This window comes from Macrosteles quadrilineatus, unplaced genomic scaffold, assembly GCF_028750875.1.
Source record: "Macrosteles quadrilineatus isolate MER2022 unplaced genomic scaffold, UCM_ALF_1.0 Scaffold_7__1_contigs__length_78375512, whole genome shotgun sequence".
In the NCBI taxonomy this organism is placed as follows: domain Eukaryota; kingdom Metazoa; phylum Arthropoda; class Insecta; order Hemiptera; family Cicadellidae; genus Macrosteles; species Macrosteles quadrilineatus.
The window spans coordinates 40944055-40966880 of NW_026542600.1; the positions used below are offsets into that span (position 1 = coordinate 40944055).

Genomic DNA, 22826 nt, shown 5'->3' on the forward strand with positions numbered 1-22826 from the left:
TTTCCAATGTCCAATGTGTGGAAATGTTCTCGTCGATATCCGCGATCGCGGCAAAAGCGTAGGCCTAATCATTCAATTTTGTGAGCGTGATCCTCACGGATTTAACACATTCACTGCTAATGATATGTAATACTTTTATAAATGGCTAAAAAACATAAACATTAACATGATCATGTTAATTGAGTGACAATATATCTTTAATTAAATAAATTTTATACTATAAATTGTGGATTAAAATATATTATGTAATTATATACATCATGTATTATATATCTGCTAATATACTTATGACGCACAAGTGCGTCATTAGCAGTGAACGTGTTAAAAGCTTTTACTTTTAATAATTGTGCATTATTGTATTGAATACTGGGAAAATCGGCTCGAGCTTGATTTTCTGACTTTGTGCTTGATCTCTCAAGCTTGTAGTCCAGGCTCTGCTCGGCTCAAAAATCGACATTATAGGCCTATTATAAAAATCACCCGTTTCCAAAGCAACCCGATCTTGAACGCACTAAAAATGTTACTAAGGGCCTCAGGCCAAATCAGATCGGTTCAAAACCGGGTTGTTTTGGAAACGGTTGTTTTTATAATAGGCCTATAATGTCGATTTTCGAGCCGAGCAGAGCCTGGACTACAAGCTTGAGAGATCAAGCACAAAGTCAGAAAATCAAGCTCGAGTCGATTTTCTCAGTATTCAATACAATAATGCACAATTAAAAGTAAAAGCTTTTATAACCGTGAGGATCACACTCACGAAATTGAAAGATTAGGCCTACGCTTTTGCCACGATCGCGGATATCGACGAGAACATTTCCCCGCGGGTGACGATGACGATGTCTTCGCGGCCGCAGATGTTCAATATTTTACCGCGATTGCGGAAGACGATAATGACGTTTCTTTTTTAGCGAGAGATGCAAAGTTTACTCGTTTATTTTAGTCAGTCACTTTAAGTTCCTGCACTATAGTTGTGGACAGGGTATCTCCGGACCAGGAAAAGGAGATCTACCTGCCTCGGCTATTGTGGAGTTGCCCGACCGACCGACCCTAATTAATGTCGCTTGGCTGCGCTTAACGAAAACAACAACTAGATACCCAATACCATAAACTTAAGTTAATTTATTTACAAAAATTATTAATATTGATTATCATATCATGTTTTGTTTTAAAATGTCGATTATATTGATACTAAATTTGATGTAAATCGGCTAATTTTGACCATTTGTGCCGCCAAACTATAATAGTTTTTCTTACAGTCTCACAGTGCATTGGATATTAAAATTACAATCACTTTGGTATTTGAAAAACAATTTTTTTTGATTATAAATATTCTTTCGACCGCTGTTTGAAATCATCAAACTTGACCGCTAGCATCCAAGGACTCTTAATTCGAAATGCACGTGCATTAAACCATAATTTTGTATATTTTGTGAATATTTTACAGTAAACTAAGTTACAGAGTAGGCCTACCCTATATATCAATAAGCAATATACGATCGACTATATACATTTTAATTACTAACAGTCGGCCTCGTGGTCAAAAACTCGACCAAAAGTATGTATTGTGCAAACTTCTCTGATTTCATCCTTCACTGTAAAATGTAATTGGAATTTCTTAAATTTATTTGTATTTTTCTGTTCATATTTCTATTATTTTTTTCTATGTTTCTATTATTTACTTTCCGTAAATTTAATAACACGTACAATGCTGATCAAGAAGTTATTTAAAAATTTATAAGAACTTATATGCAAAAAATAACATTTTAAAGTTCCGGAAAACAGTTAACTAGTTATACTTAGTGTAGAAACATACAGACACCGTAGCATAGCCAAAAGCAGCGTAGTCCAATACACACAGAGAGCGCAGCGTAGCGTAGCGCATAGGTTGTAGACAGTCTTAATAAGGTACATCAGTATAGAGAATGGCTCTGTCGAAGACGGCTCGTATTAGTCTTGTCGAAAATACCTTAGGTGGCAGTTATTGATCAGTAGGAGAAGTGTAGGGGTGCATGAAGGGGACAAACATGGTGAACATCACCACTTATTTCCAATCATTAGGAAACACAAGTCTCTGTTTATGGATTACATGAGATTGTCGACTTCAACGTTCGATTACATATTTATTTTGGTAAAGGATGATTGGGAGAAGCTGACAACTAATTGGATATATATAATATATAAACATAAATATAAATATAATACATTTAGTATATATAAATATAATATATACAGGGTGACACAACGGAACCAGACGTTTTTTTAATAAGTAGTACACAGTAGTAAAAAGGAATAAAATGGTTTTAATACTCTAAATAGTGAGGTAGACATTCGCCATTTGTTACCAAACAGTTATTTTTTGAATATGACGTCACGCATATGGCGGCCATGTACTTCTCTACAAATGTTCATTCTCGAGTGAAAATCATCTGCAACTCGGGTCAGGAGGTCTTGTTCAATGTTATTGATCTCTTCTGTGATTGCCAACTTCAAATCCTCTACAGTGAGTGGTTTTTGAGCATAAACACGCTTCTTGACAAACCCCAAAATGAAGTAATCACAGCTGGACAAGTCAGGTGACCTTGGCGGCCACGGTATGTCATCAAAGCGAGAAATCATCTTGTTAGGAAACATTTGCTTCAAGACTCTCAATAATTGGCCTGCAGTGTGGGCTGTAGCACAGTCCTGTTGAAAATAGCCCCTTCTTCGGTTTATTTGACATCTGCAAAGTTCTTGACAGAGAAAGGTGTTCAACATGTGAACATAGCATTGAGCGTTCACTTTCACTGTTACACCATTTTCCTCGAAAAAAATACGGCTCAATAACACAGGAATGAGAAACAGGAATGAGTGTAGAGGTTTTTCATGAATGTCACGAGGATTCAGACTGGACCAGTAACAAATGTTTTGTTTGTTTACCGAGCCATTAAGGTCGAAGTGGGCTTCGTCACTCATTAACAATATCATATTCAGCTCATTGTTAAGCAATCTTAGCATTGGCGATGCAAAGTTACTCGTTTATTTTAGTCAGTCACTTTAAGTTCCTGCACTACCTGTATTCTTTTAGGATGAAACTTGAGATCTTTCTGAAGAATTCTCCTTTCCGATTCGTGGTTCATGTTCAGCTCTTGAGCATGTTTTTGTGCAGACCTATATATGTGTGAGTGTGCTATTTTTTTCAAATCAAAGCAATATTGATTTAAGTTTGAACATGTATTATGATTGTACAATTGTAGGTGTAGCAAAAGGATCAATAATCAATTCTCCTTTACTAAACTCCGTTTCAGCCATTAATTAGGTCTTCTCCAAATTGTTACACGTATTTAAAACGTTTTTTGAGTCAAGAATTTTTAATGCTTATCAAAATATTACTTTAAGCTATTTAGTTTTTTATTCTGTTTTAGAACAAAGCAAAGAGAAAAAGAATTACATTGGATGATTTAACCCATACAGCAACAACCCAAGACAACTCAGTAAGTAACCATATATACCTTTAACACCTTTTCTTAAATCGACACTCTTTTTGATCCATCATACGCAAAGTACTATAGTGGAACCTCAATAACAAATAGGCTTGATAATGTAACGGGTCTATTTGGTTAAGGGGGTAATTTCAGAATCTCTACTAAAACTAGTGATTTTTTAAAATATCTTTAAAAATTATCATATATACTTTTTTAGGTTTATTTTGTCTTAGAAAAAGGTTTCCCGCTGTTAAAGTAAAAAAATATTGTTTTAGGCTGTATACCGTACTTTTTGGAGTTTTTTGAGTTTTTTTTTTTCGGGGGAAAATATAATATGGTTTTTTTTAAACCCCTATTACTTTTTAACTACTGAACCAATTTTATTGTTAGATATCTCATTTTAAAGAACAAGAAAAGTAGCCTACTAACTTTCTGTGCATACTCATACCTTTTCTCAATTATTTTATAAGTTATAGCTTCATAAATGATTTTTTTTAATTCCTATCTAATACTTTTTTTTTCAAAAAACTTGCATTTAACTGGTACCCATTACAATACCTATGCACAAAAGATTCCTTTATAGTATAGACAATGAGTGATAAAAGTTTTTTTTTTAATATAGCTAAGTTAAAAAAATGTATAGAAAGTAAATAATAGAAATATCTTATAATACTTAAAACATATACTTACGCTTATACTGTTACTCACAAGACGGTAAATATACACACAAAAATGGTAAGTGGTGATCGATGATGGTAGGCGAACGATCATTCGCCTATTGGGTCTGATGATGATTGGAGTGTCCAATCGAAATCGATCACCACTTACCATCTTTTTTGTATATTGACCGTTTTGTGAGTAACAGTATAACCGTAAATATATGTTCTAAGTGTTATAAGACGTTTCTATTATTTACTTTCCGTAAATTTAATAACACGTACAATGCTGATCAAGAAGTTATTTAAAAATTTATAAGAACTTATATGCAAAAAATAACATTTTAAAGTTCCGGAAAACAGCGGACTAGTTATACTTAGTGTGTAGAAACATACAGACACCGTAGCATAGCCGAACGCAGCGTAGTCCAATACACACAGAGAGCGCAGCGTAGCGTAGCGCATAGTTTGTAGACAGTCTTAATAAGGTACATCAGTATAGAGAATGGCTCTGTCGAAGACGGCTCGTATTAGTCTTGTCGAAAATACCTTAGGTGGCAGTTATTGATCAGTAGGAGAAGTGTAGGGGTGCATGAAGGGGACAAACATGGTGAACATCACCACTTATTTCCAATCATTAGGAAACACAAGTCTCTGTTTATGGATTACATGAGATTGTCGACTTCAACGTTCGATTACATATTTATTTTGGTAAAGGATGATTGGGAGAAGCTGACAACTAATTGGATATATATAATATATAAACATAAATATAAATATAATACATTTAGTATATATAAATATAATATATACAGGGTGACACAACGGAACCAGACGTTTTTTTAATAAGTAGTACACAGTAGTAAAAAGGAATAAAATGGATTTAATACTCTAAATAGTGAGGTAGACATTCGCCATTTGTTACCAAACAGTTATTTTTTGAATATGACGTCACGCATATGGCGGCCATGTACTTCTCTACAAATGTTCATTCTCGAGTGAAAATCATCTGCAACTCGGGTCAGGAGGTCTTGTTCAATGTTATTGATCTCTTCTGTGATTGCCAACTTCAAATCCTCTACAGTGAGTGGTTTTTGAGCATAAACACGCTTCTTAACAAACCCCAAAATGAAGTAATCACAGCTGGACAAGTCAGGTGACCTTGGCGGCCACGGTATGTCATCAAAGCGAGAAATCATCTTGTTAGGAAACATTTGCTTCAAGACTCTCAATAATTGGCCTGCAGTGTGGGCTGTAGCACAGTCCTGTTGAAAATAGCCCCTTCTTCGGTTTATTTGACATCTGCAAAGTTCTTGACAGAGAAAGGTGTTCAACATGTGAACATAGCATTGAGCGTTCACTTTCACTGTTACACCATTTTCCTCGAAAAAAATACGGCTCAATAACACAGGAATGAGAAACAGGAATGAGTGTAGAGGTTTTTCATGAATGTCACGAGGATTCAGACTGGACCAGTAACAAATGTTTTGTTTGTTTACCGAGCCATTAAGGTCGAAGTGGGCTTCGTCACTCATTAACAATATCATATTCAGCTCATTGTTAAGCAATCTTAGCATTGGCGATGCAAAGTTACTCGTTTATTTTAGTCAGTCACTTTAAGTTCCTGCACTACCTGTATTCTTTTAGGATGAAACTTGAGATCTTTCTGAAGAATTCTCCTTTCCGATTCGTGGTTCATGTTCAGCTCTTGAGCATGTTTTTGTGCAGACCTATATATGTGTGAGTGTGCTATTTTTTTCAAATCAAAGCAATATTGATTTAAGTTTGAACATGTATTATGATTGTACAATTGTAGGTGTAGCAAAAGGATCAATAATCAATTCTCCTTTACTAAACTCCGTTTCAGCCATTAATTAGGTCTTCTCCAAATTGTTACACGTATTTAAAACGTTTTTTGAGTCAAGAATTTTTAATGCTTATCAAAATATTACTTTAAGCTATTTAGTTTTTTATTCTGTTTTAGAACAAAGCAAAGAGAAAAAGAATTACATTGGATGATTTAACCCATACAGCAACAACCCAAGACAATTCAGTAAGTAACCATATATACCTTTAACACCTTTTCTTAAATCGACACTCTTTTTGATCCATCATACGCAAAGTACTATAGTGGAACCTCAATAACAAATAGGCTTGATAATGTAACGGGTCTATTTGGTTAAGGGGGTAATTTCAGAATCTCTACTAAAACTAGTGATTTTTTAAAATATCTTTAAAAATTATCATATATACTTTTTTAGGTTTATTTTGTCTTAGAAAAAGGTTTCCCGCTGTTAAAGTAAAAAAATATTTTTTTAGGCTGTATACCGTACTTTTTGGAGTTTTTTGAGTTTTTTTTTTCGGGGGAAAATATAATATGGTTTTTTTTAAACCCCTATTACTTTTTAACTACTGAACCAATTTTATTGTTAGATATCTCATTTTAAAGAACAAGAAAAGTAGCCTACTAACTTTCTGTGCATACTCATACCTTTTCTCAATTATTTTATAAGTTATAGCTTCATAAATGATTTTTTTTATTCCTATCTAATACATTTTTTTTTTTCAAAAAACTTGCATTTAACTGGTACCCATTACAATACCTATGCACAAAAGATTCCTTTATAGTATAGACAATGAGTGATAAAAGTTTTTTTTTCATATAGCTAAGTTAAAAAAATGTATAGAAAGTAAATAATAGAAATATCTTATAATACTTAAAACATATACTTACGCTTATACTGTTACTCACAAGACGGTAAATATACACACAAAAATGGTAAGTGGTGATCGATGATGGTAGGCGAACGATCATTCGCCTATTGGGTCTGATGATGATTGGAGTGTCCAATCGAAATCGATCACCACTTACCATCTTTTTTGTATATTGACCGTTTTGTGAGTAACAGTATAACCGTAAATATATGTTCTAAGTGTTATAAGACGTTTCTATTATTTACTTTCCGTAAATTTAATAACACGTACAATGCTGATCAAGAAGTTATTTAAAAATTTATAAGAACTTATATGCAAAAAATAACATTTTAAAGTTCCGGAAAACAGCGGACTAGTTATACTTAGTGTGTAGAAACATACAGACACCGTAGCATAGCCGAACGCAGCGTAGTCCAATACACACAGAGAGCGCAGCGTAGCGTAGCGCATAGTTTGTAGACAGTCTTAATAAGGTACATCAGTATAGAGAATGGCTCTGTCGAAGACGGCTCGTATTAGTCTTGTCGAAAATACCTTAGGTGGCAGTTATTGATCAGTAGGAGAAGTGTAGGGGTGCATGAAGGGGACAAACATGGTGAACATCACCACTTATTTCCAATCATTAGGAAACACAAGTCTCTGTTTATGGATTACATGAGATTGTCGACTTCAACGTTCGATTACATATTTATTTTGGTAAAGGATGATTGGGAGAAGCTGACAACTAATTGGATATATATAATATATAAACATAAATATAAATATAATACATTTAGTATATATAAATATAATATATACAGGGTGACACAACGGAACCAGACGTTTTTTTAATAAGTAGTACACAGTAGTAAAAAGGAATAAAATGGATTTAATACTCTAAATAGTGAGGTAGACATTCGCCATTTGTTACCAAACAGTTATTTTTTGAATATGACGTCACGCATATGGCGGCCATGTACTTCTCTACAAATGTTCATTCTCGAGTGAAAATCATCTGCAACTCGGGTCAGGAGGTCTTGTTCAATGTTATTGATCTCTTCTGTGATTGCCAACTTCAAATCCTCTACAGTGAGTGGTTTTTGAGCATAAACACGCTTCTTAACAAACCCCAAAATGAAGTAATCACAGCTGGACAAGTCAGGTGACCTTGGCGGCCACGGTATGTCATCAAAGCGAGAAATCATCTTGTTAGGAAACATTTGCTTCAAGACTCTCAATAATTGGCCTGCAGTGTGGGCTGTAGCACAGTCCTGTTGAAAATAGCCCCTTCTTCGGTTTATTTGACATCTGCAAAGTTCTTGACAGAGAAAGGTGTTCAACATGTGAACATAGCATTGAGCGTTCACTTTCACTGTTACACCATTTTCCTCGAAAAAAATACGGCTCAATAACACAGGAATGAGAAACAGGAATGAGTGTAGAGGTTTTTCATGAATGTCACGAGGATTCAGACTGGACCAGTAACAAATGTTTTGTTTGTTTACCGAGCCATTAAGGTCGAAGTGGGCTTCGTCACTCATTAACAATATCATATTCAGCTCATTGTTAAGCAATCTTAGCATTGGCGATGCAAAGTTACTCGTTTATTTTAGTCAGTCACTTTAAGTTCCTGCACTACCTGTATTCTTTTAGGATGAAACTTGAGATCTTTCTGAAGAATTCTCCTTTCCGATTCGTGGTTCATGTTCAGCTCTTGAGCATGTTTTTGTGCAGACCTATATATGTGTGAGTGTGCTATTTTTTTCAAATCAAAGCAATATTGATTTAAGTTTGAACATGTATTATGATTGTACAATTGTAGGTGTAGCAAAAGGATCAATAATCAATTCTCCTTTACTAAACTCCGTTTCAGCCATTAATTAGGTCTTCTCCAAATTGTTACACGTATTTAAAACGTTTTTTGAGTCAAGAATTTTTAATGCTTATCAAAATATTACTTTAAGCTATTTAGTTTTTTATTCTGTTTTAGAACAAAGCAAAGAGAAAAAGAATTACATTGGATGATTTAACCCATACAGCAACAACCCAAGACAATTCAGTAAGTAACCATATATACCTTTAACACCTTTTCTTAAATCGACACTCTTTTTGATCCATCATACGCAAAGTACTATAGTGGAACCTCAATAACAAATAGGCTTGATAATGTAACGGGTCTATTTGGTTAAGGGGGTAATTTCAGAATCTCTACTAAAACTAGTGATTTTTTAAAATATCTTTAAAAATTATCATATATACTTTTTTAGGTTTATTTTGTCTTAGAAAAAGGTTTCCCGCTGTTAAAGTAAAAAAATATTTTTTTAGGCTGTATACCGTACTTTTTGGAGTTTTTTGAGTTTTTTTTTTCGGGGGAAAATATAATATGGTTTTTTTTAAACCCCTATTACTTTTTAACTACTGAACCAATTTTATTGTTAGATATCTCATTTTAAAGAACAAGAAAAGTAGCCTACTAACTTTCTGTGCATACTCATACCTTTTCTCAATTATTTTATAAGTTATAGCTTCATAAATGATTTTTTTTATTCCTATCTAATACATTTTTTTTTTTCAAAAAACTTGCATTTAACTGGTACCCATTACAATACCTATGCACAAAAGATTCCTTTATAGTATAGACAATGAGTGATAAAAGTTTTTTTTTCATATAGCTAAGTTAAAAAAATGTATAGAAAGTAAATAATAGAAATATCTTATAATACTTAAAACATATACTTACGCTTATACTGTTACTCACAAGACGGTAAATATACACACAAAAATGGTAAGTGGTGATCGATGATGGTAGGCGAACGATCATTCGCCTATTGGGTCTGATGATGATTGGAGTGTCCAATCAAAATCGATCACCACTTACCATCTTTTTTGTATATTGACCGTTTTGTGAGTAACAGTATAACCGTAAATATATGTTCTAAGTGTTATAAGACGTTTCTATTATTTACTTTCCGTAAATTTAATAACACGTACAATGCTGATCAAGAAGTTATTTAAAAATTTATAAGAACTTATATGCAAAAAATAACATTTTAAAGTTCCGGAAAACAGCGGACTAGTTATACTTAGTGTGTAGAAACATACAGACACCGTAGCATAGCCGAACGCAGCGTAGTCCAATACACACAGAGAGCGCAGCGTAGCGTAGCGCATAGTTTGTAGACAGTCTTAATAAGGTACATCAGTATAGAGAATGGCTCTGTCGAAGACGGCTCGTATTAGTCTTGTCGAAAATACCTTAGGTGGCAGTTATTGATCAGTAGGAGAAGTGTAGGGGTGCATGAAGGGGACAAACATGGTGAACATCACCACTTATTTCCAATCATTAGGAAACACAAGTCTCTGTTTATGGATTACATGAGATTGTCGACTTCAACGTTCGATTACATATTTATTTTGGTAAAGGATGATTGGGAGAAGCTGACAACTAATTGGATATATATAATATATAAACATAAATATAAATATAATACATTTAGTATATATAAATATAATATATACAGGGTGACACAACGGAACCAGACGTTTTTTTAATAAGTAGTACACAGTAGTAAAAAGGAATAAAATGGTTTTAATACTCTAAATAGTGAGGTAGACATTCGCCATTTGTTACCAAACAGTTATTTTTTGAATATGACGTCACGCATATGGCGGCCATGTACTTCTCTACAAATGTTCATTCTCGAGTGAAAATCATCTGCAACTCGGGTCAGGAGGTCTTGTTCAATGTTATTGATCTCTTCTGTGATTGCCAACTTTAAATCCTCTACAGTGAGTGGTTTTTGAGCATAAACACGCTTCTTAACAAACCCCAAAACAAAGTAATTACAGCTGGACAAGTCAGGTGACCTTGGCGGCCACGGTATGTCATCAAAGCGAGAAATCATCTTGTTAGGAAACATTTGCTTCAAGACTCTCAATAATTGGCCTGCAGTGTGGGCTGTAGCACCGTCTGTGACAGTGAATTTCAAATTTCCCGCAAGATAAGTAAATCTCAGATCTGTCAGAAGGGTAAGTGTACCTCCAAAAATCGAAAGTTGCTAATTTTTAAAGATCTCAGATTTCAATCTCAAATTTTCAAGGTTTATCTTGATTTTAATTTCCCAGTATTGAGTTCATAAAATATCGAACGTTCTCACTCTCGGTTAGAGGCAACTCTCACCTCGAGACGCTAAATCCATTTCGAAAATTTACACCATATAATCGAGCGGAGGCATATGTCTCGCCGGTTCGATTATAAAAGGCCCTCTTAACTTCAAGTAATAAATAATTTTGGTTGAGTTTTTGTGAAGTGAGAAGTTAGTAGAATTTTATTTTGGAGTGTACTATTTTGTTGTTCTGTAGGTTAAGGGAGGATAAAGTATAATTTTATTTTCAGAGAGTGTTATTGTATTATGTATCCGTCAATTTGAAGTTCCCTTTAGAATTGCGATTCAATATTAGTGGTGTTCTAATAACTCACGAAGTGTGTAATTTATTAAGTTGTATGTTGCGTTCCGTGTCGGATAAATATCTCGCATGGCGACACATTTACAGAAAGTGTTATTTTATCGTTTATTCTTCAATTTAAAGTCTCTTTTTGAACTGTGATCTTATTATTGTATTTTAAAGTCCTACGAAGAGTGTAGATAAAGTGTTACGTTACGCATAATATTCCGTGTGGGGTATATATCTCGCATAGTGATATTACCGTACGTTTGGGCATAGCTGTCTGAGCAAAATTACCTTCATAGGCGTTTAGTCGTAGGTTCGAGCTAATTTTCCTCAATATTTTGGTTCGAAGTGAGGTGGTCTTTTGAATGTTTTTTTTTAATCTGTTAATCCGCATGAGGCACTTGTCTCGCACGTCGTTAATACATCCAATGTAATTATACCCACCCTCAGATTATTTCACGTATCAAGTCTTACGGGGCACTTGTCTCGTGTGACGCAATTTGTAAATATCATTTTATAGAATATTAGAAGGGGCATCTGTCTCTTCACGAAATCCAGTTTATCGTCCATCCTGTAAATGTATCGATTCATTATGTATCGGTTATCTTGAGATACCGCATTACATGTTATAAATTGCTACGATTCGCCCATGAGGTGTGAAGTGTGTAGTGTAGGTTTGGTGCGAGAAAGGAGCACGTTTCAACAAACTGTAAACCGTTCTGATTGAGTATCGTTTAAAACGCATTTCAATGTATGTAGGCCTATTGCCGCAGTTGTAATGTTCATGTAATAAATATTGATTAATTACTAAATGTGGGTAATATTTTCACCTTCTGAGATATCTCCTTGCCACCAGGCAAATTTTAGTCTTATTATAAGGGTCGAACCTCCTCTGTGGGTTTATCCGAGGCAAATATAATTTATTTTGTATTGTGGGAATATTTGACACATTAATAACTCTTACCATTACGATTTCCCCATTACACGTCCTGTTAAAAATAAACCCTTCTTCGGTCTATTTGACATCTGCAAAGTTCTTGACGGAGAAAGGTGTTCAACATGTGAACATAGCGTTGAGAGTTCACTGTCACTGTTACACCATTTTCCTAAAACAGAAATACGGCCTAATAACACAGGAATGAGAAACCGCACACCAAACTGTAACCTTGGGAGAGTGTAGAGGTTTTTCATGAATGTTACGAGGATTCTGACTGGACAGTAACAAATGTTTTGTTTGTTTACCGAGCCATTAAGGTCGAAGTGGGCTTCGTCACTCATTAACAATATCATATTCGGCTCATTGTTAAGCAATCTTAGCATTGGCGATGCAAAGTTACTCGTTTATTTTAGTCAGTCACTTTAAGTTCCTGCACTACCTGTATTCTTTTAGGATGAAACTTAAGATCTTTCTGAAGAATTCTCCTTTCCGATTCGTGGTTCATGTTCAGCTCTTGAGCATGTTTTTGTGCAGACCTATATATGTGTGCTATTTTTTCAAATCAAAGCAGTATTGATTTGAGTTTGAACATTTATTATGATTGTACAATTGTAGGTGTAGCAAAAGGATCAATGATCAATTCTCCTTTACTAAACTCCGTTTCAGCCATCAATTAGGTCTTCTCCAAATTGTTACCCGTATTTTAAAAGTATTTGAGTCAAGAATTTTTATGCTTGTCAAAATATTACTGTAAGCTTTTTAGTTTTAGTTTTTTATTCTGTTCTAGAACAAAGCAAAGAGAAAAAGAATAACATGGGGCGATTCAACCAGTACAGCAAACACCCAAGACAATTCAGTAAGTAACCATATACAGTATATCTTTTATACCTTTTCTTGAATTGACGCTCTTTTTGATCCATCATATGCAAAGTACTATAGTGGAACCTCAATAACAAATAAGGCTTGATAACAATTGTAATTTCAAAAAACCCTCAGTTTTTTTACTACCTTTAATCACATGTTTTTGCCTTGATTACAAGTTTTATTTAATGATCCCTCTATAAGAGACTTGTTATCAAGGTTCCAATGTATAAAGGCACAAAAATACACAAAAATAAATACTGTTCATTTTCAACAAACACGTTCCCTGCGGGTGACTCACTCTGCAGTGCACCAATCTGTTGCTCAGTGCGAGCCAAGTGTCGGTCGATGGCGGACCTATATCACGTTAGTGTGTAGTGTGTGACTTGCTTTTTGTTGTGGTGTAGGTTGGTAGTAAATTTCCCTGTAAAATCCCTGTCTGGCAAGCTTAGAAATCAACTTGTTGTCCTGTCTTTCTCCCTCCAATTGGCAGTACAATTGGCTACGTTCCAAGCACTGCTGTGGGTGTTTTAGCAAACTCGTAACGCCATACAATGAACGCACGTTATTTGCTATTCTTTAGACCGAAATTTGAAAGCCCAAGCCCGGCAATCGGGTTCGTTCAACGCTGTGCTGCACCAGGGATACGCCTGCATTGATGGGCCACAGTGAACGTGTTTAACAATTGTTAATTTTCTTTCTAATAACTAAAAAAAAGAACAAACAAACAGAACCATTAAAATTGTTCAGCAAGCTGCAATATTTGGTAGTGTAACACTTAAATGCTTGATAAAACCGAAGATTGTACACTTTCTCTGCAATATGCACATATAAAAAAAATTTGGTCTGTCTGTAGTTTACATTTTCTTACTCTTTGGAGCCATTCCTTAGTCCAACACAAAACTATTCTTAATATTTGATTTTCAGCTTTGTGAGAAATTTAAATTTCTTCAATGTCCCAACACAGAAACAATAAATTTCTATGCTGTTTAGGACACTACAACTAAAAATAGCTTATTCCCTATATGGGAAATTCGCTAAAATCGGATAGTGCTCTATTTTATATAGAGCAACCTTTTATATTTAGTTTTGAGTTCTTGTAGGATTATATTTTGACTTTATGAGGACTCTTGGGTGATAATTTCATAATATTGATTGTCTACACAATTTGTTCCTACAATATTTACTTTTTGTTTTTGCCTACCCTTGTTATTATTACTATAACTTTTATTAGAGTTGGAGCCAAAACCAGACAGAGGCAGAGGAAAGACTCCAACCAGAACTAAGAGGGTACCAATTGATAGGGGACAGCCAATTCTGCCGTTTCGGGCAGAAGTTGCTGGGTCTGCAGAGAGTCCCTATGCACAACTGTAAGTATTTAGGACACAATACTATACAGTGTAATTTTATCATTTTTATGGTTTCTTCATTCAGTGTTAGTGGTGGTTTTTCAAAATGAAAATAGAATATATCAAATATTTTTTGACTCGAACAATAAGTTAAACTGGATAGGAAAAAGGTATTGAATATAAATCGAGTGGTTTGAAAATCTGGAAACCCCTTAATATGTCACATAAAAGGACAATGGTGAAACTCATCATAATATCTGTTCTGCATGCATATAGGTTCATTTTAGCGAATTTCCCCTATAGGGAATAAGCTATTACCGTAGTACTCATGGTGAGACCTGGACCCGGGACCGATTTATTTTTTCGTTTTGAGGTCCCTAGAGGCCAAAAACACCATCCGTTCAAATTCATATATATATATGTATTTATATATATATACGGACACATATAAATATATATATATATATATATTTATATATGTGTCCGTTAGCGCGATAACTCAAGCAAAAATTATCCGATTTTGATGAAATTTGGTTCAAACGTGTAAACCTACGTTTATTTGAACGAGTTTGCAAACCAGCATGATCGGACTATGGGAACGGGGGTTTATGGGGGTTTTTATGGGGTAAAAATAGGTTTTTCCTATTTTTTACCCTAAAAACTTAAAATTTAGCAATTCCTTTTCAAACCATTTTGTAGAGCTTAAAAAAAACAACAAATAATTTAGTATATTGAAGCGTTATTATGCGCCTAATGGTTACGGAAAAAAATCCAAAAATCTGTAATTTTAAAAATCCCATGTTATTCTTATGGAGAATAAGTAAACTGTTGTAGTTTGCTTGTTTATGAACATATTTTGATCAAATTTAGAAAATGTATTCATTTCATACTAAACTATAAACATTTTACAAAAAACACTTTTTTACCCTCCCTGTTGCAGCAAACCTAAGTACTCGTTAAACTTATTCTATTTAAATAGGGAATAAATGTGATATTTTTAAGGAGGCATTTTAGTGTAAATCCAATCAGGCTAATAGAAATTCGCTTAGTCTGCAGGTTTGCTGCGGCGGGGGTATTTAGGTTAATTCTATCCCTTTCAAAACATTTGTATTACTTACTTACTTACTGCTGTGGCCACTGGTACCCTAGATGGTACTTGGCCTCCCCAACACACTGCCTCCATAGGTCTCTGCTTCTTGCATCTTCCTTCCTTCTCCCTAGCTTCCTCAGGTCTTTCTCCACTTGGTCGAACCATCTAAGTTTCGGTCTTCCAAGGGGTCTTTTACCTTCTGGGTTATTCCTCAAGATGTTCTTTGATAGGGAGTTGTCATCTTGTCTTAGAATATGCCCTGCCCATCTCAGTCTTCTGCTCCGTACCTCAGCGACAATATCCGGATCCTTAAATAATTCTCTAAGTTCCCAATTATGTCTCGATCTCCATTGTCCATCCTCAAAAATGGTCTGTACACTTTCCTCAAAATCTTGTTCTCAAATACAATAGCTTTCCTTTCTGATTTCTTGCTTAAGATCCAATTTTCTGAACCATACAGGAGAACTGGTCTTATGATTGTCTTATAAATCCTGAGTTTGGTGGTGTGGGATATTATTTTTGAAGTTAGTAACTTGTGACAGGCCGAAAAACTTTTTTGTGCTAGGTTTAATCTATTTTGTATTTCTAGCTCTTCATCATTATCACTGGTGAGGATGACTCCCAAATACTTGAAATTTGTTACTTTTTCAAATTTATACTCTTCAATTTCAATGTAGTTGTTATTTTAATATCTTGGTTGGTCATCATCTTGTTTTCTTCCACATGTCATAAACTTGGTTTTCTCTTCATTTATGTATAGCCCCATTTTTCTTGTATGTTCAATAAGCATTTTTGTTACATCTTTCATTTCTTCTATATTATTTGTAATTAATACTATGTCATCTGCAAAAGCTAGCAAGTTTATGTTTGTTCCTTTCTTAATCTCTACTTCTGTCTTCCTTATTTCCTGAAGGGCTGTTTCTATGGCTAAATTGAACAGCAATGGAGATATCCCGTCTCCCTGCCTCACACCCGTGTTCACCTCAAAGTCTTCCAATACGTCTCCATTTACTCTAACTTTGCACTTAGAACCTAAAACACTCAATTATGCTAGTTCTATAAGTTTTCTTGGTATACCTAGATGCTCCATATATGGAGGTATACCTAGGAGCCTTTGAAAAATCTATGAAGAGGCAGCAGAATGATTTGTTGAACTCATAATACCTTGCTATTGACTCTTTAAGAATGTAGATTTGATCCGTCGTTGATCTGCCTCTGCTGAATCCTGCTTGATGCTCTCCAACAATATCTGTTGTGTATTCCTCTAGTCTTCTCTGAACTATTTTGGAAAGTATTTTGTAGGTGACATTTAGGAGAGATATGCCTCTGTAGTTATTGCAGTCTTTTTTGTATCCTTTTTTGTGAATTGGTACAACTAGAGCTTCCTTCCATTCCTTGGGTATTGTTTCTTCTCTCCAAACCTTGAGTGGATTCTTTCTGCTAGACAAAAGCCACCTGCTTTTAAAATCTCTGCAGTTATACCATCCTCTCCTGGGGCTTTATTATTTTTTAAGCTCTTGATTGCTTCTTCTATTTCTTGTATGGGTGGTTCTGGAATCCAGGGGTGCGGTCTGATAGACTTCTTCCTGTTCTTCCTCTTCCTGCTGCAGATCGCCATTTAGTAGCTCTTTAAAATATTCTCGCCAAACACTCAGTCCGTCTTCCTTTTGGATTACAACTTGTCCCATTTTATTTTTTATCCCCACAGGTGAAGGTGTGTATCCTTTTTTGAAAAATCTTAATGCACGATAAAATTCTCTTGAGTTGTTTGCTGTTCGATCTTGTTCTGCTTTTTCCAGAATATTATTGATCCATTCTCGTTTTTTCTTTCTTAATAGTTTAACTGTTTCCTTGCTTTGCTCTTGATAGCTATCTTGATCTATATCTTGTTTGTTTCTTAACCAAATTCCCTTTGCTTTTCTTCTTTTCAAAACTGCCTCTTTGCATTCTTCATCAAACCAAGGTTTATTGTTTTTTCTTTCTTTTTTGCCACAAACTTCTTTGGTACATTCTCGTACGGTCTTCTTTATATTTTCCCATCTCTTTTCTATTGAGTCCTCCACTTCTGTCTCTTGTTCCACTGTGTCTAAGGCTTGGAAACGGCTTGACAATTTAAGCTTAAATTCGGTCCGGATTCCTTTATCTCTAAGTCTATCAATATCTATATTTTCTACTGATTGTACTCCTTTCCTCTTCTCTATTTGTATTCTTTGGTATAATTTGACTAGAACTAGGCTGTGGTCTGACCCACACTCTGATTTTCTTATGCTACGTACGTTTTGTACATGACTAGAATGTCTGCAGTCTATTAATATGTGATCTATTTGATTTTTTACCTGACCATTTGGTGAGATCCATGTAGTTTTGTGGATGTATTTTCTCGGGAAATATGTGCTCATAACTTTCAGGTTGCAAGCAGTAGCTAGGCTTAGTAGCCTTACTCCATTATCATTGCTGTCTGTGTGTAAACTATTTAGTAAACATTTGTATTATTGACATTTATTTTATTTTATTTCATTTTATTGTTTTCAAGACTCAAATCTAGTAATGTATTGATGAACCAAATAAATTAACTGAACATTCTGCAATGGTTTTCAATAAATTATAGTACACTTTGCTTTTCTCATTGTATTGGTTAAATGTATTTATTATATTTGGCTTTTTTTAAGTTTTTTTTTTAAACCGAATATTGGTTTCTATTATAAACAATTTTATTTCCTCCAGCCTATTTAAAGCTTCTGAATTGATGTAACAAATAAAGAAAATATTTTGTGATTGTGAACACACATGTTGTAAAGGCTGCCATGGTCAATAAATTTATTGTTTTCTAGGCCCTGGCAGAATTGGCCTATGCGTCAGTGGACAAACAATCACTGACCTCCATTCTCGTGTTAGGCATCATTTCTACCCTATCTCATCAAACATCATCGTTATGATCGGCACAAATGACTTTTTAAGAGTAAGTTTGCATGAAAAATACAGTAATTATCTAAATCTAGATTCTTAAAAGCAAGGACTTCATTGTTTTTAAATCCACTCAAACTGCCCACTTGAGTGAACAAAAATTCCTATAGGTGGCAAACACCGAAAATCTTCTCTTCGGATCGAGTAAATCCCTGTGTTCTGGTAGTCTCCGCAATACCGCTGCTGTATCCCACGACACGACAACACTCGTGAGCATATATTATTGCAATCTTGACGATACCATGAATGTATCCCGCAATTGCAGCAACACTTGAGCATATATTGTGGTCTCGGCGATACCGTAACCATCTCCTGCGATTGTGGCAACACTTGTGACCAGTGATCACGATTTTGAACACCGTCAATGAATGGAGATTCGGCCATAGGATAATAATGGAACCTTCAGCTCATAACAGATTCAAGTGCAATTCACTGTCTCTTTTCCGTTCAAAAAATTCATGTACAATTCACGGTCTTCATTCTCTCTTTCCTAACATGTTTAAATATGAGTATTATGACATTTTAAGTGGCAAATGCAATATTCTTGCAAAAAAATTATTGATCTTTTACGCTTTTCTATATTCTTATTGTGTATACAATAAAACGTTTGATTTAGTCAACTTTGTGGTAGATGGAAAAGATTTATGTTATCCTGTATTTCCATTAGGACTATTAATTTTAGTTAGCCGACAAGTAATATAGGCTATAGGGAATTATTTCACTACAAAATAAGCAACAAAGTCTCAAAAACGATTACTAATTACTAATTTTTTACTAATAACTAATTAGATAATGACTTTTTGCTTTATGGTTGGGGGGGGGGGGGGGTTGGTTAACTTTCTGGACTGGAACATGACTGGCCCTAACACATGGACACTTACAATGTGACGGTTGGAGGACCCTGAATTATGATATTACTCTGTTACGTCAAACAATTAAATTAATAGTTTACAGTTTTACAATTATCTGTATTTACATATTCTTAGAGAATAGTACAATGTATCAATGATAACATGTTTCAATTGGGTGTTAGGATATTTGTATTTGACCTACATACAGACTTGCTGTGTAGAGAGTTAAGTATCGTTGGTTATAACAAATAATTTTAAACTTAAAGGGAGTTAATGTACAATACACAAAGTAGTGTTCTGTCATTGACTATACACAGAATAGATTTCCCATGTGATAAAATTTTGAAGCCATGAAAATGGATGAAGTTCAGGACCATCTCACCGGAGGATACTAGTGTATTGGGTTGAATATTAATTCAGATCAATCCAGAATCATAGCAAACAGCCGATTGATTTATCGCCCAACTATAGTGATGGGTTGGTACCACTTTTTCAAAGTCTCTACCGATACCGATTCCTAGCAAAAATCGGTTCTCGGTTCCGGTACCATAGGTACCTTATTTTAAATTTTTAGGATAGGCTACTTAATTTTTTATTTTTAAAACAAAATATCCATATTTCAATTTTACAGTATTTTGCATTAGTATAGGTTGGTACAAAACTAAAGGATTAAGAAAATAAAACTTATTTCTAAAAAAAAACCCCAATTTAAATAACCAAACACAGTCAAATCAAAATAATATATAGGGTAATGTAGCAGAAGTGTTAAAAATATTTGATGATATTGGTGATGTGTCGATACAAAAATTGATCGATTCTCAATACCGATACCTAAAAAACAATTCTTAATACCAATACCATTTTTTAAATAGTTTTACAAAGTTTTCTGAATGGATTGGTCATACTACAACAACCCTTGTCTTTGTGTCTTGCTATTAGGCATTTTTGAGGTAGGATATAAGGGTGTTTTTCAAGTAGAAAAATGTATGCAGCAATGAAACATTCTAACTACCGGTGGTCAATTTCCAAGTGCAAACCCTTCTTATCACATAAAATAACTACCATAAGGTGTTTCATGGGAAGTCTATTCTGTGTATAGAGGCATGCTGTACTAGCCTGATATTTTCAGTCCGGCCAAACTCAAAGTAATGTCGTGATAATCGTCGTATTCTGAGATCACTGCAAAATCCGAAATATTTTTCTCAATTACTGAAACATCATCATTGTTTTACGCAATAGCGGCAAGATCATAAAAATTTCCCACGGCCGTGCAGACATCATCATGGATATCATGAACGTCACTCACGGTCGTGTAGACATAATTGTCTCCCACCGTCGAGGCAAAATCATCAACATCTCTTGCGGCAGTGTAGATATCATCATGAACTCCTACGGTCACAGAAACGTTTTCGTCATCGTCTGCGATGGTGGCAAAGTCATGAACATCGCTTGCGGCCATGTAGACGTCATCATTGTCTCCCGGTATCATGGTAACGTCGTCGTCGTCGTCCAGGATCGCAATCGCAGCAAAATCACCTTCGGCGGCCGTGTGAACATCATCATTGACTCCCGCAGACACGGAAACGTCATCGTGTAGACGTCATCATCGTCTCCCGCCATCTCAGGAAAATCATGAACTCCCTTCCTCTCGGTCACGGAAACGTCTTCATCGTCGTCCACAATCGCGGCAAAATCATGAACATCTCTTGTGGCCATGTTGACGTCATCATCGTCTCCCAGGATCCCGGTAACATCACCGTTGTTATCCACGATCGCGGCAAAATCATCTCCCGTGGACACGGAAACGTCATCTTCGTCTTGCACGATCACGGCAATATCGGTAATATTTTGGCATTATCGGTTCCTTTTGGTACAGACATTTCAACATCTATTCTCAGTTTTGGTTCTTTTGCCAAGAACCGGCGGAATCGACATTTAACGTGAAGTACCGACGCATCACTATGCTTAACACAAAATATTGTCATTTGGTAGACGATCTCAACACATTGCACTACATTTTTTTTGCTTCTAATTTTTACATTTCATGGGAAGTCAATTCCGTGTATAGTCAATGTTTATGATCAAGAATATTTCTTGAGACAATTGTTAGCAATGTCTTCAGTAGATGATTCATAATTTTAAAATGTGAAACTATAACAGTATTGAGGCAACATCCTGACTTATGTTACACACTCCATGTTTATGGTGCCAAAACTATACTTAACTCTTATATTAACTACTATAAATACCTTGGTCACCTTCAGTTCCAAGATGTTAATTTTGTGTTTTAGGCTATACGTTTTGGTATGTTAGCCATTATCAAAAATCTTTTGTTAGGAACATAACCATCCGCTACTACTTTTTCGATAACATGTAAACACAAACGATAACATTAAACTGTGATTGGCCAAGTTGTAACACAGACAAATATTTAGATGATAAAATGTGCACAGGTCTCACTTACTTAAGTTATTGAAAGGCTATTTATGAGTACTAAAATGTTTTACTTCATGATCAAATTGACATTGTGTTTTTTAACTTGACCTTCAGGACTAGACTAGTCCTAGGCCTACCATGCTTTCCACTATAAAAACATCACCTAGCTCTAAAATGTTGGATGTAACGGTTCACAATAGGCTTTAGACTAAATGTTTTTTTTTTTTGTATTATAGTGTTACTGTATAATTTACATTCATTTTTTTACCAGAATGTAAGTGTGAGCAAAATGTGCCAAGAGCTTTCTTCGCTTATCAAGACCTTACAAAAGAGTGCCAAAAGAATCATATTGTTGACTTTGCCGCCAATCCCAAAACTGGCAGAGGAGAGCTCCATCCACTATCAACTGTTAGAATGCTACAACGAGCATATAAGGAGCCTGGAAAATGGTGAGTTAAGTTGTGGACAAAGGAGATATAATAAATCTAGGTATTTTCGATAAGACACTTCCAGATGAGATGGAAGTCTGCTGGTATTTATTTAAAATGCTGTGGTACTGCATTATCATTCAAAGTGTTAATTTAATAAATAAAAATTTAATAATTTGGTGTAAATACCTTCTACATGGACAAATGGACATTCTATTTTAGTATTTAGATATTAGATCTTCTGTTGAAGACCGTCACATAAAAGAACATTTATTTGTGTATACTATATGCAGAGAATCAATATGGGAACTCAACTCTTAACCCTTTGCGGACGGATGTATCCGCCTAAGTCTTTGGCAATAAAGGACGGGTGACGGATATAACCGCTTATGGTTTTTGATGTTCCGGAAGGGAAGCGGTTATATCCGCCTTCTCTTCAGACAGACTGGCAGGTGCTTGAGCAGTAACCAGATGTTTCGCGGTACCAAGGCGGTACTTTCCTGCTCTCTCCATGGCTGCACTCACCCCCGCACTCACCCCACTCTCCCGCGCTAACCCCTCTTCTGCGCCTCCCGCCCTCCCGCGCACCTACCACCACCCCTACATTGCCCTCTCGACGTTTCGTGCTCAACATTACGTTGTCTTTATTT

At 35.1% G+C, this 22826-nt stretch overlaps 1 protein-coding gene across 9 annotated transcripts in view; it reads left to right on the plus strand.

Moving 5' to 3' along the window:
- The window catches only part of LOC128997898 (uncharacterized), a 58044-nt gene that overhangs the window by 27267 nt on the left and 7951 nt on the right, over window positions 1-22826 (plus strand). For 3 of the 9 annotated variants that reach the window (XM_054423695.1, XM_054423698.1, XM_054423704.1), the window contains 7 exons: window positions 3399-3467; window positions 6099-6167; window positions 8799-8867; window positions 12985-13053; window positions 14293-14428; window positions 18329-18456; window positions 22020-22197. In XM_054423695.1, coding sequence (XP_054279670.1) covers window positions 3399-3467; window positions 6099-6167; window positions 8799-8867; window positions 12985-13053; window positions 14293-14428; window positions 18329-18456; window positions 22020-22197 — 718 coding nt within the window. The remainder of the gene's footprint in view (window positions 1-3398; window positions 3468-6098; window positions 6168-8798; window positions 8868-12984; window positions 13054-14292; window positions 14429-18328; window positions 18457-22019; window positions 22198-22826) is intronic. The other 6 variants (XM_054423700.1, XM_054423702.1, XM_054423696.1 and 3 more) reach the window with 5 other exon arrangements.